This window comes from Doryrhamphus excisus, chromosome 3 (assembly GCF_030265055.1).
Source record: "Doryrhamphus excisus isolate RoL2022-K1 chromosome 3, RoL_Dexc_1.0, whole genome shotgun sequence".
Classification (NCBI taxonomy): Eukaryota; Metazoa; Chordata; class Actinopteri; order Syngnathiformes; family Syngnathidae; genus Doryrhamphus; species Doryrhamphus excisus.
In genome coordinates, this window is record NC_080468.1 from 9,709,155 (window position 1) to 9,727,958 (window position 18,804).

General features: G+C 40.9%; 1 protein-coding gene across 2 annotated transcripts in view; it reads left to right on the plus strand.

Moving 5' to 3' along the window:
• Nucleotides 1-18,804, plus strand: part of LOC131125738 (ephrin type-B receptor 1-B) — a 169,708-nt gene that overhangs the window by 49,613 nt on the left and 101,291 nt on the right. For both annotated transcript variants that reach the window (XM_058067568.1, XM_058067569.1), the window contains exon 2: nt 5,300-5,364. In XM_058067568.1, coding sequence (XP_057923551.1) covers nt 5,300-5,364 — 65 coding nt within the window. The remainder of the gene's footprint in view (nt 1-5,299; nt 5,365-18,804) is intronic.

Genomic DNA, 18,804 nt, shown 5'->3' on the forward strand with positions numbered 1-18,804 from the left:
GTGAAGAGAGTGCAGCCTTATCGATTGCGACCACAGGGTCCCCATCAATGTTTAATGCAGTCTCTCTCGCTCTATCGTTGCACCCACCTCCTGCCATCTGTAGAAACGGCTCACTATTAGGTATCGATCCATCATGAGTCCCTAATGAGGAGGATGTGGGCTGTCTTATCTTGGGTCATCATACGTTGGGTGTGTCTTGCTCATGCCAGAGCCTGCTTTTTTGTTTTTGACAAGCAAAACCACATTTGTCACATGATTTACTAGAACTAATATTCTGCAACATTACCTGCAACGGCACATCCTGCAGCTGTGCAGGGCTTTGAATCCATCTAAGGACGACTAGTCTGACACCTACAAGCTATTGTTTTCCAATAGATTTATGAGCCATGCTTGCCAAGTCAGCCTTTAGCTTTCTTTATTAATACCTCTTTTTTTTATAAACTGGCTGTTTTGAATTTAATGTGGATTGCCGGCAGAGCTGACATAGCAGGAATCAGGAATCTGGGCTCCACTTGAAACGAGAGAGGCCCACAATTGGTGTTTTAGTTATCTTGTGAATGCCTCACGCGGTAAAATGTGACTTTATAGTCTGGGTACTTGGGTCTATGAGAAAAGTTAAGGATTAATTCATTGATTTGATGTTATTTGGAGTGGGAAAGTTCTGTGTAGTTACCTTTTTATTTTAATCCAAAAAGACAAGACAACCTCTTCTCTCGGCGCAAAACAAATATACAAGTGGTCCATCCATTTTTCTATGCCGCTTATCCTCAATAGAATTGCGAGGGTAGGCTGGAGCCTATCCCAGCGGACTTTGGCGGGTGTACAACCTGGACTTGTCATTAATAACGAGTTAATGGAAATTCCCTTTATTTATTCAGTGCCTCTTGCTGGACTCAGATGGAGAAACTGAAGAACTAGAGAATGTATGTATTTTTTATTGTCATTTATACAGTGGCATACAAGTGTCCCAACTTAAAATTATTTCTTTCTTGTTAAAAATTGTTGGTTACAGGCTTCTAGTTACCACCAGTCAAAGCCAAAATTGGCCATTTGGAGGGCTTGTGTCACAAAGGCCAACGTGTGTGAGCACACATATACGTAGCAGTAATTGAGATGGCAGTAAAAGCTCGCAAGATGACATCATTAATGTTGTTGTTATTCTTATTATTTAGCAGCCAATTATTAGAATTTTTGATTGCACTGCTGTGTTTGTCAAAGAGGACAACATACAAATTGTATGTTATGTCATACTTCTATGCTGTCATACTTTTCTTGGTGTCACCACACCAAGAAAAGTGTGATAACGAGTTTGTTTGTCTGTGAGTGTTTGGAAGTAAAGTACAAGCTATAGCTTGACTGCAGTACAGTATGTGGGTGCAGTAGCTACTCAGTCGCTACCCTGTTTTCATTTCACTGAGCTGGTGGGTGTTTTTGCAAACCTTTATTTGGAATGTTCCTCACAATTATATGTTGTGAGATTATTTGCTTGAAGGTATTGGCATGTTTGTGTTGGACCATTTGTTTTTTTGTACACATTGAGGTCCATTTTGTGTCAAGCTTTTTAAAAAACTTAATGTTTAATAACCAACATTTTGCATACAACAGTCATATTATCCAGTCTCATGTAAATATTCATTCATTCATTTTCTACCGCTTATCCTCACAAGGGTCGCGGGGATGCTGGAGCCTATCCCAGCTGTCTTTGGGCGAGAGGTGGGGTACACCCTGGACTGGTCGCCAGCCAATCACAGGGCACATATAGACAAACAACCATTCACACTCACATTCATACCTATGGACAATTTGGAGTTGCCAATAAACCTAGTTCACGGGGTGAACATGCAAACTCCACACAGAGATGTCAGAGGGTGGAATTGAACTCGGGTCTCCTAGCTGTGAGGCCTGCGCACTAACCACTCGAGCACCGTGCAGCCTCATGTAAATATGTTTGTTAAAAACATGAAATTATCTTTCAAAGGTACACACAAAATGATTTTCTATTTGCGATTAATTGTGAGTTAACTGATGACATATGTTGTGATTAATCTCAATTAAACATTTTGATCGATTGGCAGTCCTAATTATTAAACACTGTTTACGCAAGTCTCCATCCATGGACCGGTATCGGTTGGGGACCACCACTCATGACTAACAGCTATGACTCATTGAAAACTCTCATGCGGACACACTAAATGTGGACAGGTGTTTGAGCCCCGCCCTGTCACAAATAACCACTTACGATACTCCATTTACTCATTTGCTACCATCAAAAGGAGGCATTAGGTCACAAGACACCTCTATCTAGGGCAGGGGTCTCAAACATGCGGCCTGTGGGCTAGTTTGAGGCCCCCACCTTGATATGAAAGTTTAATGTTAGTGCGGCCCACGCAAGTTTGATATGGATGCCGCATGGTATCATGTACCCAGAAAAAAATATTACGTTTGATTAATGTTCATGTTAAAGGTTAAATAACTGTTAATAGTTATCCTCCCTATCCGTGTGGAAGTGGTAAGTTTTTGGCTATTTAAGTTTAAAAAAAATAACTTGAAGGCTACCGTTTAGGTCGCTTGCTCTCTAGTTTGCGAGTTAGCATGTGTCTCAAGACCCTGCAGTTGCGCAATATGTTGTAAATAAAAAGAGTATAAATGTGACTATAGTCGTGTTTTGTCATGTCTACAGGGCTCTAATAATGCTTTGTTCATTTTAATCAGAAAAAAATAATTTGTCTACCTACCAACTATATGCGGTTTCTTAAGTTTTTATTATTTGCCGTTTAATTATTATTATATTTATTTATTACTGATTGATTGAGTTTCTTTATTCTTGATTTGTTTATTTATTTTTCATCTTATTTTGTGTAGAAAAATAAAAAGTAAATAAAACAGTGGAATGTTTTATCAGAGCTTTTCTTGTAGAAAATTGGAACCAAAGCAAAGTTTTTTTTAATAAATGCGTTTTTTTGGGGTTTTTTGGGGGGAAAACCTGTCTCACCCAGACCCGAGCTCCAGTGGCCCACAAGTAAATTGAGTTTGAGACCCCTGATCTAGGGCATTTGACCCCTTTGTCGCCCTCTTTACCATCCTGTGCCTTTTTCTTCATCCTGCCCCCCCCCCCCCCCCCCTTCCAAAAGGAAACAGCCCTGCAAGCGCCTGTGTGATTTGACTAAATCGCGTGTGATTTCCCCAGAGAAAGTTGTTGGCAGCCCCCGCAACGTTGGCTGGTTTCACGCTCCACTTCTACAGGGCCTCCCCAGCTGATGGCAAAGCATGGCAGTGCTGAAGCTGTTGGAACAGGCTCATTTTAAGGAAACTGGGGATGGAGGCTCGCGTGAACAAGGCTGTCGCTGTGGATGTGCACTGAAACTTGCTCTTGGAGTCAGCCAGTAATGTCTGTATTTGTGTGTGTTGTAGCAGGCTAATTGGTATCATGTCTGCGGACGGTTTCCATCCAATGAGAGTAGATAGAGGTTGCCGGTGGCTTGTCATTCATCTGTGGTATGCTTTTTTTTTCACAAACCAACCACTTGAAGTACAGATGACAGGCTTCCTTTGGAATCATTTCTAAATCACAGCGCTTCTTAAAAAAGCGACATCTGCGGGGGCACGCTTCACTGAGAGTAAAAGGCAAAAAAGGTGGGCGCTGAAGGGCTGGAACGTCTCCTTGAATGAGCGACTGAGAGTCTGCAGCTTGCAATTCATCTCCCTCATCAACAACACGTGTGGGTGTTGCTAGCCAACTGTTTGCTGTGCTAAATGGATTGCATCCAAGTCAGCAACACTCCGCTGGCATCCTGTAGCTGAACGCCCGGAAATACCTTTCACCTATTTGACTACCAACACAAATACGTACATTTAGGTTGTGGAAAAAAGGTATGGAAAAAGTGAAATATTTCTTGCTGAAGATTTGGACCATAAAAAGGCTAAGTTAAATTGTGGCTCCACAAATCACGCTGCTACGGCCAACATGTCCATCACTCCATAAATATGTGTGAGTGAATAGTGTAAGAAAGGATTTTGCTTCTTTCTGGAGCTCACATGAGCCAAAAGAGCAGATATTAATCAATATGGAGCCAGTAAACGTCTCCTGTGAGATTTAGGACACATTTATCTACTGTGAGTCACTGAGGAACAACGCAAAAGGGAAGCTATGGTTTGGAACTTTTCCACCAGTAAAGTTTTATCTCCTCTGGGTATGTTATCATTTTTTCCTTTTTTTGTTCGGCTTACTTTTTTTTGTACAGTCTTTTGGTGATAGGAGACAAAGTGATGCACAGAAACCGTTTGTCGTTCTTACGGGATGGGATCGGTCTCTTCCTACAATTGTGATACACTGAAGAAGAACAATAACAATCCTCTATGAACCCCACAAAGGTATATTTGACTTCATCCTTTAGTTTTACTTGAACAATCAGTATTGACCTGCAGGAAACCAAAATACGTCTATTTATACATCCTTTGTAGTAATAAGTAGAACCTCTATAAAATTTTGGAGTGTGTCTTCAGCTATTTTTTGTATTCATCCAAATATGCCAAATTCATTCATAGTTAGAGTATATAAAACCTGTTTGCCGCCTTGTAAATACACATTTTAACATTATTAGAGCCATGAACTAGCATCTCTATAGTCACCTTTACACTCGTGTTACGCATAATAGTAGATAAATAAAGAGTAAATAAGCCATATGACATAATTAAGATTTGTGCTGTTGTGTGCTGCTATAAATATGTTTTGTTCGTGAAGTGAGAGAACACTTTTTGTGATCGGCTTTGAAAGACATTTATCAGCATATGCCGATCATGTGTTTTTTTTCACGGAAATCGGCCTATACTAATCGGCATCCCTAGCAAAAGCAGGGAAAGAGGGATCGTTATATTATATAATATTTGGAGCAAGATGGCATATTTGACATATTAGGACTAACACAGTATTAACAGACAACACAGTGCAGTCGCAGTGCATACACAAATTACTGTATGATTTTCTTGAATTTCCATAGTCAAAATCAAACAGGCATACTTTCCTAATTATTAAGCAGTCACTGAGAACACTTTACCAAAACTGCACTTTTAACAGAATAACAGAGTATGACAAATGCCTTCCAGCCATGCATTGGTTTCTTGTTTTTTTCCTTTTTCTTATTAAACTCTGCAAAGGATCCTTCTATTGTCTGTCCTTCCGTGATCGTGTCAAGTGATCACTAGTGCCTGAATGCAGTTCAGCTCTGTTGAATGATGCCCAGAATAGCTTCTCTTCCTCTGAACTCCCCACCTAAACCCATTTTTTCTCTCTTTGATCCAGAAACCGTGATGGACACTCGAGTGGCCACAGCTGAACTGGGCTGGACCGCGTATCCTAACTCTGGGGTGAGTCCATTTTGGATGTTTTTATTCCCACTTACCTTTTTTGGAGATGATGTGATACGGGAACATGCAACACATCACTCATGCAGATTCACTGGCAGACAGGTAAATAGGCCGGAAGGCAGGCCGGATGAGACTATAGACTTAAGTAGTGCCCAGTGTAGCTCCTATTATGGGTATTATTTTCTCTCTATCCTGGCTCATAATGACTTAATGACATAATGAGTCCTGCACAAGCCCCAGAACACAGAACCTAAGTCCCAGTAAATGGGCCCTGTAATGATACTGTAATAACACATTTATGCAGGGAAGTTCAGGTATTAAGGTGAAAGTGGGTGGGGAGAGCTAAAATGATGCAAACCAGCTTTTTCAGCTTGCAAAGGACCCATTTCCAACTTTCTTCTAGTTTCATGCACATGGAATTTGTGGGAATTAAGTAGAAAGTGCCAGGTATTTTCTTTTTTTCCCTTTTTTGAAAACACTCTAGACTCTGTCTGAAGCATGATGAGATGATTACGCTCATACACCGAAAGAAAATGTTAAGGTCTTGTTCGAGCTACATAAATTGGATAATTTATTTTTTTTAAAAAGCCCCATATTGCTACTCAGGGTAGTCAATGATGTAATCTGAAAACATGTTTTCTGTTAACATTAACCGCTGATGATCATACACGTGCGATAAAAGCAGTCATATTCTTGCAGTGTATTAATAACAAGAAGAAAATTTTGTGTAAGGAATTTGTGTAATGAGACACTTGGTTGTACACTTTAGAGTAATCAAGCCATAGTTTTTCGTTTTTTTTGACTGTCAAGTGTGTACTAAGGGGCAGTTGTGAATAAGCCCCATGAACTCTGCCTAGCAACAATTTTTCGTGTGGATTTTAGCAGTGAATTACTACTGATTTGTGTAGTTTTGGCAGTTTTTTCAATGTACAACATTGCCATGTCTGTCAAGCACGTTTCAGACTCATTCAGAGATGTACTACAGTAAGCCTCGGATATATCGGATTCAATTGTTCCCACTGGTTTTGTCCGATATAAGCGAAATCCGTTATATGCGTATACCGGAAAATGTCCGTTTTACGCATATATCGGATTTATATCCGGTATATGTGTAAATCGGATTTTATCCGTTATAAAAAGGAACTTCCTTGACTATGTTTCCAATGTACCTGGACGCGCAGGCAACGCTGCAAACGCTGCAAATGACGTCGTATAGCGGCCTGTCACGATTCGGCGAATCGGAGCGCCACGATGCGGCCATCCAATATATGCGAGGGAAATTTAATGGAAATGCATTGGAACGGGACTGGAGATTTTGTCCGAAATAGGCGAAATCCGTTATAAAAAATCCGATATATGCAATGAATTTTTATTGGAAATGCATTACAGAAAAATCGGTTCTTTTTTATCTGTCCGTTGTGAGCGAATTTCCGATATATCCGAGTCCGATATATCCGAGATTTACTGTATTTTGCTTTGTAGCGAAACAGCGGAATAGGAAAACAGTGCTATTTCTATCCATCCATTGAGACTGTTGAGTTCAGCCGGCCTGCGGGTGCATAGAGCCTCTTGTCTGTGTCGAGCAACGTTTTTTAAGCTCCCTGTGTTGTAAGGCTTCAGACGGGTAGAGAACCGCTGTAGGGGGAATACACACATACCGCTTTCTGGTTGAACCTACCTTACTGTGCTGTTGCTTTGACCTTGCCGGTAGACTGCGCTGTAGATGTAGTCAGATAGTGCAGCATTATGCACAAATCACGTGTATCACATAGCTGAGCTGTTGTGCTGCAGGTATCTGAGACGTGAAATAGTATCCAGGAAACCAGAAACGGTGTGAAGTCTTAAATACTCGTGTTACATATTGTTTGAAGGGACAACACGTTGCCGGATGATGTCACTCAGTATTGCTGTTGAACCTTGAGTCACAATGGTCATTGTTTAATTATCTTCCCATCAAGGGCTTCTAAAACCTTTCCATTGCTGGACTTTTCCACTTCACACTTAAAAGGGAGGGACCACTCCATGAAAGGGGACCTATTATACTAATTTTCTGGTCTTTGTATTTCGTTGTGGACTCCTTTAGAACAGCTACACACAATAACCGGCACAGAAAGTGTCGGAAAAAAACAATAGATAAGATAAAAATGTTGCTTTCTCAATGCAGGAAGTTACAACAAAAAACTCCCAAGTCGTCCCTCACCACATTGCTGTTGAAATTTTGCGGCTTCACTCAATCCCGTTTTTTTTTTTCAGTTCAATTATATTAACTCATAAATCATGCTGTTTTGTGGTTGAACACAGCCTATTATTAATTGGAAAAAACAACACAACTCGATACGAAAGCTGAAAATGAACATAATAGAGCCCATTTAATGGGAAAGTAAAGATGACATAGGATATAGAGCAGGGGTCTCAAACTCAATTTACCTGGGGCCCACTGGAGCTAGGGTCTGGGCAAGGCTGGGCCGCATCACGTTTTCAAAAAACAAACGCACATATTAAAAACAGAAAAATATACAAACTTTTTCAGTGCTTTGGTTCCGATTTTCTACAATAAAAGCTCTGATAAAACATTCCACTGTTCCATTCCATTTCTCCATTCCATTTCTACACAAAATGAATAAACAACAAGAATAAAGAAAATCAATCAATCAGTAATAAATAAATATAATAATAATAAAACGGCAAATAATAAAAACTTAAGAAACCACATATAGTTGGTGGGTAGACAAATTATTTTCAGATTAAAATGAACAAAGCATTATTAGAGCCCTGTAGACATGACAAAACACGACTATAGTCACATTTATACTCTTTTTATTTACAACATATTGCGCAACTGCAGGGTCTTGAGACACATGCTAACTCGCAAACTAGAGAGCTAGCGAGTTATTTCCTTTAAACTTAAATAGCCAAAAACTTACCACTTCCACACGGATAGGGAGGATAACTATTAACAGTTATTTAACCTTTAACATGAACATTAATCAAACGTAATAATTTTTTCTGGGTACATGATACCATACAGCATCCATATCAAACTTGCGCGGGCCGCACTAACATTAAACTTTCATATCAAGGCGGGGGCCTCAAACTAGTGTCCTGCGGGCCACATTTGGCCCACAGGCCGCATGTTTGAGACCCCTGATATAGAGTGTTTTTTAATGTCTACATGGCTCCAATTATGTAAAAAAGACATTTAGAAGGTCACAAACAGGTTTTCTATTCTATAACAATGAACAAATTGGATTTATGAATTTACTTTGCAGAATTTACTTATCACAGTGGAATCTGGAGCCAATTAATCATAATAAACAAGGCATTACTGAACAGTCGCCATCACAGAGATGGTTGGTTGTTAGATACCTTGTCCTTCACCACATTCCACTTGACGGTGCCCCACAGGTGCTAAAAATGGTACAGATCTGGAGTAACTATGATTATCCGGTCCATCACCTTCAGCTTCCTTGCCACTTGTCATGTGGGAAGTGTGGTTGGGCTCATTGTCATGTTGGAAACCTGACTGTTTCCCAAGAGAGCGGCGTTATGCCCTGCTTCAGAATGTCGCAGCACATTTTGAAATTCATGTATACCCTCCATGAACTCTCAACTTCTGGACGCAAACCACCAGGCAAGACAATTATCTTGGTATGTACTTGTTTTGACAGTTTTGTTTAAGCAATAATGATGGTCATTTTCAGTGGATAGTAAATCTACACTGCAATACAAGCTCCACAAATATCAGAGGACGTATATGTACATGTCACAAAAAACAATTCCTGAACTGTATATCCGAGTGAAAGAAGAAGTGGAGGACATCAGAAACATTGATTTTTACTGCGGCACCGCCGATATGTGGTCCAGCTCAAATATGGCGTTTTCACATGACAGTTTGTGTCATTGACTGTGCTGAGAGACAACGTTGAAGGGTGTTTGCCTTTCTACGGCTCAATATTTCATCAATACAGTTATGCTTGAGAGGAAGAGACAAAGCAGAAATACAAGAAAACACGATTAAAGAACAAAGTATATATAAAAGTGCTCATTATAATGGAAGTTCTCAAGCCATTCCATGTTGTGATGTTGTTTGCTGTACACATCTGTTTGCATCCTAAGCTCTCTGCCAGATGCTAGCATCCAAGTGTGCAACTGCATGCTGATGTGCGCTCATATATTTACAGTGCATGGTCCTGTGTTTACACCATTGGAACTGCTGTACAAGGATGCCTGTGCAAAATTGCAAAAAAAATGAATGTGTCAGGTCTGATACTGCAGAAATGAAACTTTGCAAAAATTAAACCGTGTGTGCCTTCATTCATATTATTATTTTCTTGCTAACCTGCTGAGGCTGAAGGGCTGATAGGAGGGTTCACTCTCTCTTTTGAATGAACCCTCTTGTCTTCCAGCCTGTGTAATAAACACACTCATCCATGCACATGTCAATTTTTTGAGACCGGCAAAATTATCAACTTTTTTTTTTTCAAATTAATTAGGCTGCACGGTGTTAAGTTGTTAACACACAGGCCTGACAGCTAGGAGACCAGAGTTCAATTCCACCCTTGGCCATTTCTTTGTGGAGCTTGCAAGTTCTCCCTTTGCATGCGTGGGTTTTCTCCGGGTACTCCGGTTTCCTCCCACATTCCAAAAACATGCTAGGTTAATTGGCGACGAATTCTCCATAGGTATGAATGAATGTGAATGGTTGTTTGTCTATATGTGCCCTGTGATTGGCTGGCCACCAGTCCAGGGTGTACCCCGCCTCTCACCCGAAGACAGCTGGGATAGGCTCCAGCACCCTCGTGGCCCTCGTGAGGATAAGCGGTAGAAAATGAATGAAAGAATGAATGACTTTTCGATTATCGTGACAGGCCGACTTGCATCAAAACTCAGTAACGTACAGTCGAGGAACAGAACTCGAGGACCACCTGAAAAGGAGATTCTCACTTGCAAACAAATATAGACGTGGCAAAAAAAAAAACACTTGGCTTTCTGACAAAGATGCAAAAGAAGCAAGTGGTGTTATCTACCGTTTTTTGATTTTTGCATCATTCCGGAATCGTTGAGATAAAAGGAGGGACCCGCTGAAATTGCTTTCATCCGGAAGAAGATAGATGGGATTAGGGGTGTGGAGTGAAAAGGGGTACGAGAGTGTGAGAGGGAAAAAAAAAGGGGGTAGGTTACAGGATCAAGAGGGGGAGGCGGGGGGATTAGAAGAACCCACAGGGTGGGGCGTAGGGCTTGTGGAGATCAATTTTGTGTGAATGCTGGTTGGCAAGCCTGCAGACTTTCAGCTGTGTGTGTGTGTGGATGTAAGATGGGGTTAACTCATGTGACTCGCGCGGGTCACAGTCAGAGTTCGGGGCTGTGGGACGGGGGCGGGATTAAGGGGTCAAAGGGTTGATCCGACGGGAGGCGGAGGGCGCTGTCAGGCGTGCTGAGAACCGGGGGCCAGTTGCTGTGCTTGTTAGGGCCCACGGTGAAAGCAAGATAAAGAGACAGCCAAGTGAGCAGTTCGATGGGTGCCGACGACAAACGCTGGGGGCAGGAAATAAAAGTAGATGGGTGGCTGGAGGAGAAAGATAAGGAAAGATTTGGGAAAGCATTTGCTGGTAGCAGGTGCACAAGAACAGGTGGAGGAAAAAAAACAGACAGAGCTGCTGCTGGCATGTTTATTATTATTTACGCTCGCTTGTAGCCGCACGTGGCTTTGCGTGCCTGCTGTTGCATGCCTGCACCTGCACTGGAAGGAGGTACATCCCTCCCAGGTCTTTGCAGTGTTCCAGCTAAGCTCTTGCACGTTTTAACCGGACAGGTGTGTGCACTTCCTGAAACCCACAGATTGGAGATCCATAACAGCCATCTCACCATCTGCTGACCCTACTCAATACACCTCAATTATTCATACACTGACAGACTGACAGGCTGTGGCTTAATGCACATACAGGAGTAAAGGGTGGAATGATTGAATGCAGCCAAAAGGGACAGATAAAGAGGTCTGATAAGGATGGGAGTAGTCGAAGAGGTAAGACAAGCATCTAGTTGAAAAATAGCAGTGAGACTGTGTACACACAAACACTGGTATTTTTATAAACATGTCTTTAATTACTTCTTTGAACTTCTGACCTATTCATGGTAAACTGCAATGTATTAGGTGCTGTGTTAATATTAGAATATAAAAACGTGTAGTCTTCACCATAGGAAATAAAAATAATCTTTACAAAATACAGTAGATCAGTGATTTTCAACCACTGTGCCGCGGCACACTAGTGTACCTTGAGAAACAGTCAGGTGTGCCGTGAGGAATTATCCAATATCACTTTTTATAATTAACATTTATTAATCATCATTTGCAAATATTATGTTAATAGCCATTATGTCAATAGTATACATGGACCCAAATATTCCAATTGCATTTGGTTTATTTGCTCAAACGGGAAGAATTGAACAGGGATGGAATATTCCTTTAACCAATCCGATTGAGGTATCTTGTACCCGCTCAAACGGAAAGTTGTCAGGGTGCCTTCTTCTTCTTCCTGGTGTTTTTCTTCTTCTGTTGTTTATTGGCGGTTGGCAAGCAGCTTTCGTGTGCATTACCACCATCTGTGAAACAGAATCTAAACCCTTCTATACGCCATTCACAAGTGCAGTTTTATTAAAAAAGAAAATATATATCTATATAAAACATGTCCTGAGTTTAATTATAAAATATTAGCAAGATTGAATTTGATCTTTTCCTGTTTAAATTGATCCCGGGTGCGTTCTTTCAGCGCATGCTCAGATATGACGTAACACGCAGATCCAGACGTTCTTCACTTTTAAAAATGGAGGCCAGCAATCGGCACTGGACTAAGCAAAGTTTGTTTTTGATTCAAGACTCGACAGACGAAAAACTGGCAATACGGAGTTATTCCAACAAGTGAAAGAAAAACTCGGGGAAGCCGGTATCACGTCATGTTGATGTTTACGTTTTACTGGGCATGCCCTATTGACTATTCTGGTTGATTTTCACGGTGCATGTAGACAAGAGATTGGAATATTCCTTTCCATGGATACCATTGTTTCATGAAAGGTCATTCGAAAAGAGAAAAAGTGGTGATGTAAAAACGTGGCTACTGTGGAGTGTCTGTGGTGTAAAGACTGGCAGAGCAATGTAATATTGGTCCGTGTGGCAACACCTACCTTGTTTCTCCCATAGACTTATTGATGCATGTGTGAGGTCATGGTGACATTTTGTAACATTTTTGGTTAGTGGTGTGCCACAAGATTTTTCCAATGTAAAAAACGTGCCGTGGCTCAAAAAAGGTTGAAAAACACTGCAGTAGATCTAGGTAATGCTGGGTAACTTCCTGTGGGGGAGTGTGCTTCTGGGTATGTATCGTAAAAAAAAAAAAAAAAGACATGTGGAAACATTGCCACATGATAGCCTTAGTCGTTATTACAACACACACATAAATAAATAAACCCTCTGTAACACTCAGTAGTGTACGATACTTATCAAGACATTTGTGTGTTCGCACATTTATACATTGTCATGAACTCTTCAGGGATGTGTTCAAGCTAAAAGGAAATTGAACGTGCGCGTTCACGCAAATACAAGCCAACTCGGCATTAGGGCAGTGTGGAGATTACTTTCATTTTGTCTTCATGGTTATTAAGTGTGTGTCGTCATGCGGTTTAAATTGCTCCGTGATCCTACATAGACATGTCCGCTCTGCATGAAGATGGGAATTGTCAGAATCTCGTTTCATGTCCATGGTTTTCTTTCTTGGAATAATTTGCACTGAGATGTATCCACCAGCATACATGTGTGCAATATAAACTATTTACATCAGGGCTATCCAAACCTTTTCCATGGAGGACCATGTTTAGAAAACTGTTGTCAAGCTGTACAAACTAAATCAGTTGTCTTACTGTTTTCTGGTAGACATGACCATAAATCTACCCCGTTTTACTGCATTTTTTATATATTTTTATTGTTTGTCTTTTCTTCACGGCAGCTTGTCAAGGTCAAAAAATGTCCACCTCTTTGCACACATGCATGCACACACATACAGTACCTCCACCGCAACCCCTCCGTGTCTGGATGACTGGGCTATGTACAAAAACACACACATTTACCATCATAGACAGGCAGGGGCCCATTTCTACCTGAAAGGGGAGCTTTTAGGGACATACTTTATCATTACCCTGTCCCCTGTTGTCCCTAAATGGGTCATAGAGGTGCAAACAGCCTGTGGGGTGTCTAATTTACTTTTGAACAATTAGCTCCTTTTTTTTATTTCTCTCATTCCTGCTACACACATTTTTTTCCAGTCAATCCTCATTATTATTTTGCTATATGATCACTTTCTGATAACTGACAACTTCATTTCAGTTTTATTTTGTAGCTGTTTCCTGGCAGACAACAGCACTATGATAAAATGTTCAAAATAAGTGTGAGTAGTTTAATTTTGTTATTGTTTCTTTCAAACTTTTTATTTTTTGGATGCCTCACCCAGACCCTAGCTCCAGTGGCCCCCAGTAAATTGAGTTTGAGACCCCTAGTTTAGAGTATTTGGGTTGCATCTTCAAAAGGGGACTGCAAAAACACACCTCAGTCAAAACTAGACATGCAACAAACTCTACTGCATTGTTTAATTCTTGGCTTTTACAGATTTGATTTGAATTGAGGGCAGTTGCAAGTAAAGTGGAGACTGCGGGGTCATAATACTGCACATGCAGCATGTGATTATGAATCTTGTCACCCAATGAGCTTCTGTAGCAATAGTACCTAGACGTACATATGTTCTCCAAAGCAACACATCACAAGTGGAGTGTTTAAAAGAACAGCTCAACTTTAGAGAGTGGGAAAGAGCCACATTGAGATACTTGGAAGGCTAAATATATTGCTCGGGGCAGGCCACATTTTCTGTGACTTTTCTTCTAACTTCCACAGACAGATGGCCACTGTTCAATTTGAGCTCTATCAAACTGCGAGACTGTAATTATGGAGTGGCTAGTATCTGGCGGGATTGGGGATTTTTCAGACACCACCATTTCCTTTCCATCCATCACACTCAGCCGGGCGGAACTAGGCCTCCGATGCCCCTGCAAAATAATCATTCCCATGCAACCGGCCTGACAGTAGCCCTTGTTTAATAACGTAGCTGATCAGAAATGATAATAGCAATCATGTCTTCGCATATTTTAATGGCTGCAGTGTGCTCGTCTGTGCAAGTGTGGGCTGTACTCACAGAAGAGCGAACTTGAGTAAATGAAGTTCACTATCAAAACTATTTTTTAATTCCTTCTGTTGACTTCTTGGATATGACCCAGGTTGAAATAATCTCATTATTCTGTCAGATTCTCAAAAGCCGTTGCAAAGATAAGAAAAAAGTTATCTGTTTTATGATGACTGTCAGCAATGAGCTCACAAAACAGAAAGAGTATCTTTCAGGAGCATGTCCGATCCCTATCTCGGCTTCCCGTCTTTATGTTTAATCCTCTGTCCTCCGGAGACCTTGGCCTTTTACATATCTGTCAGTGGGAATTTTACCTGAATGAGTTCCATTGCTTCTTTTCTTCCACTAAACGCAGATGTTGCAGCCCATTAACATTAGCGGCTTATCAAATATGCCCACCCAGGCATTAGAGTGTTGACAGTCCAATTTCATTTGGTATGTAAGATTTCTGGATTGAATATGGAAACACATGTTATTTTTTAAACATTGTTTTTAGTGAGCTGTTTTGAACTCCATCCATTTTCTGTACCGCTTATCCTTACGAGGGTCACCGGCATGCTGGAGCCTATCCCAGCTGTCGAGAGGCCGGGTACACCCTGGACTGGTCGCCAGCCAAAGACAAACAACCATTCACACTCACATTCATACCTATGGACAATTTCCTGTGTATAAACCTAGCATGTTTTTGGAATGTGGGAGGAAACCGGAGTACCCGGAGAAAACCCACGCATGCACGGGGAGAACAAACTCCACACAGACATACCCAGTGGGAAATCGAAGCCAGGTCTCCTAGCTGTGTGGCCTGCGCACTAACCACTCCTGCACTGTGCAGTCGTTTTGAACTCCTGTTTAAATGTTTTAATCTGACCTAAGGAGTTTCTACAGTGGCAACAGCATTTCCACAGCACTTGCTTGTAGACCTGATTACAGTTATCTCTCGTTTATCGCCGTTGGTTACAGACCCAACTGTGACAAGTGAATGTCTCAGAAGTAGGATTCCTTCATTATAAATGGAATAGTTTCATAATTAAAGCATAGAAAACCTAAATACAACCTTCTAAATACAGAGTTATTATACCATTCTATGCATGTAATAACACCCCTATAGTCACCTTTATATTTAAGGTATATACAATAGTGGACAGACAGTAGGCAGAATAGGATAAAATAATGGGTTCAGAGTTGAGTCTTTTTCTGTAGTTGCATGGAGAACATTATCCATTCTGTGAAGATCTGGAGGGTTGCTGGATTTTTCCCTCAAACCGAATAATCCTCAAAATTAGAAAAAAAGATGGGCTGAAAACACAGATTGGTGAAGAAGTGACAAGAGGTAACACCAGTTTAATATTTATATACAACCTCAGCTAAAACAATAGAGCACCTGTTATAGTATTAGGTATTAATCCCAGAAAAGATTAGTTGAAAGTTGTGACTGACAAGGAGCATGTCGCTATCTCATCGTTGTGAAGCCTTTTGATTTGATTTCCTCTTGTTTTGCCTTCATAATGACATTTTCAAGACCCCTCCTGACTCAGAGGGTTTAAAAGCCCATCCTGCATGTCAAAGCGTGAAGTTGTATCATTTGATGGCGATTCCGAAAAGCACTGGGTGAGCGCCACTCCACTGAAGATCAGACAGACGGACTTCAGGTTCAAGATAAATCGCATTGATATTTTTTGGACTTTCAGTTTGAGTGATGAGTTGTGACCTGTCCTTATGTATTTGTTCAAGGCACAAGCAGACAAAACATTGGAGAAATATGATATATGAAGAGAGGAGAAATATGATCTCAGGGAAGAAATAAATTTGAAACACTTCTATGCTAGGACTACGTTATGCTAGCCATAGCATTTCAGTATGTGGAATCAAACTATGGAATGGATTGAGTAAGGAAATCAAACAATGCACAACGAGCCAATTCAAGAAACAATACAAGCAGTTGATGTTTGCTAAATACAAGGATGAAGAGTCTTGAACCAGTCATGATGTGCTATATATATCACTATATTGACACTTACTATGGTACCTATTATGTCATTGGATGCTCATATCATCTCCTACTTCGGTACGAGGTGCATTATTAAAAAAAAACAAAACAACAACTTTAAACTGTATTATGGAAAGCAGGAAGTGAACAAATGTAACAGTTACTGATTGTAAAAGTACCAGATGGAGGGGTAGGATTTAATAAACTTTGCTTCTTCCTACTCCTTTTGGACATGTGGAACTGGGAACTGATTATGGGATGCACTCAATTGTAATCTGATGCATGTTCAAATGAAATAAAACCATTACCATTACCAATAGTGCAAAGTGACTGATTGTTAGTAGTAAAAGTCCTGTGGTAAATACATTTTTATTTGATCCAAAAGGTACAGAATTTTCTGTATATCTGTCTGTATATTTGGTTCATTTTGATTTGGTTAGGTGAGTGTGAATAGTTGTTTGTCTATATGTGCCCTGTGATTGGCTGGCGACCAGCCCAGGGTGTACCCCACCTCTTGCCTGAAGACAGCTGGGATAGGCTCCAGCACCCCCGCGACCCTTGTGAGGATAAGCGGTAGAAAATGAATGAATGAATGAATGATTTGGGTTGCACGGCAGAAAGGTGGTTAGCAATAAGACCTCACAGCTAGGAGGAGCTAGGAGACCCAAGTTCAATTCCACCCTCGGCCATCTCTGTGTGGAGTTTGCATGTTCTCCCCGTGCATGTGTGGGTTTTCTCCGGGTACTCCGGTTTCCTCCCACATTCCAAAAACATGCTAGGTTAATTGGTGACTCCAAATTGTCCATAGGTATGAATGTGAGTGTGAATGGTTGTTTGTCTATATGTGCCCTGTGATTGGCTGACAGTCCAGGATATACCCCTCCACTCGCAATAATCTATGAAATGCCATTTTCTAGAATGGGTGACTCTGACCGATGCAGCCATGACACAGAGATACACAAGAGTGGTTGTCTTATATTTGGGCCCTGGAACAAGAGCTATATTAATTTTGGATGCAATGATACAGTGGTTGGAGGTCAGTGATCAAAGTAGTGCAGTCGGTCACTTTTCTATTGATCTTCAATGATTGGTGCTGTGTACTGCGTACGGAAATAATCCTATTGATTTTGAAAGACACCTGATCCTTTGAAGTCTGAAAGCTCATATTAGTGCGTATAATGTTAATTTCTGCCAAAGGGCTTCACATGGTTGCCTGTTGCCCACTGTGTTGTTAATGGTCCAACAGCTGACTACTGGATTTTCCTCCTCCTGGCCTTCATATTAAGTGTGATCATCTTCTGTGTTATTTTAGCCTTTGGAAATAATGACAGGCGATCAATATGATGAATGGCCTTTATGAAGGCAGAATATTGATGGCGTGATGGCATCGAGATGAGGCAGTGGGGAAAGGGATGCATCACCGTGAATAACTTACTGATTTCTTCCTCCCACCGTCCCCCTAATTTCTCTCCACACGCATGTTTTTTCTTCTATCCATCACTCTGTCTTTTTCCTTTACCACACCCCCTCACCTCTCCGGGTCAGCAAGGTGTGACCGATCATTATGAGAAACATTAAGCGATCGGTGAATGCATAGCCCCTACATCTTCTCGCTACTGCACATCAGATGGAGCAGCCATAATGACACACGCAATGGCTGCACTTAAAAATCAGCAGTGAAGAAAGAGTGTCTTCTGCATCGAATTGCATTTGTTTGCTTTCAAGTCTTCTTTCGTATGTTTACAGTTGTCGTTTTGTGAAGCCAACTTGAATGGTATGGAGGATCAAATTGAATAATTAAATAATTATTAAATAATGCAAATGTTGGTTCATTCATTCATTCATTTTCTACTGCTTATCCTCACGAGGGTTGCGTGGGTGCTGGAGCCTATCCCAGCTGTCTTCGGGCAAGAAGAGGCGTACACCCTGGACTGGTCGCTAGCCAATCACAGGGCACATATAGACAAACAACCATTCACACTCACCTAATGTTGGTTAATTTAATGTAAAAATGTTCACTTTTTCCAACCCATATAGTGATCATATAACCACTAATAATTACTATGGTAACGTTAGAAAGAGATTTTTATCATATTTTTAAACTGTGCTTAGGGCCAATAATAAAACAAAAATGGTACCCAAGTCACAGTTTGGACACCCCTGCTTAAAAGGGTCACTTTGGTTGACATACATGATGTTTGCTGAAGCTAACATACCACCGGGAAACATCCC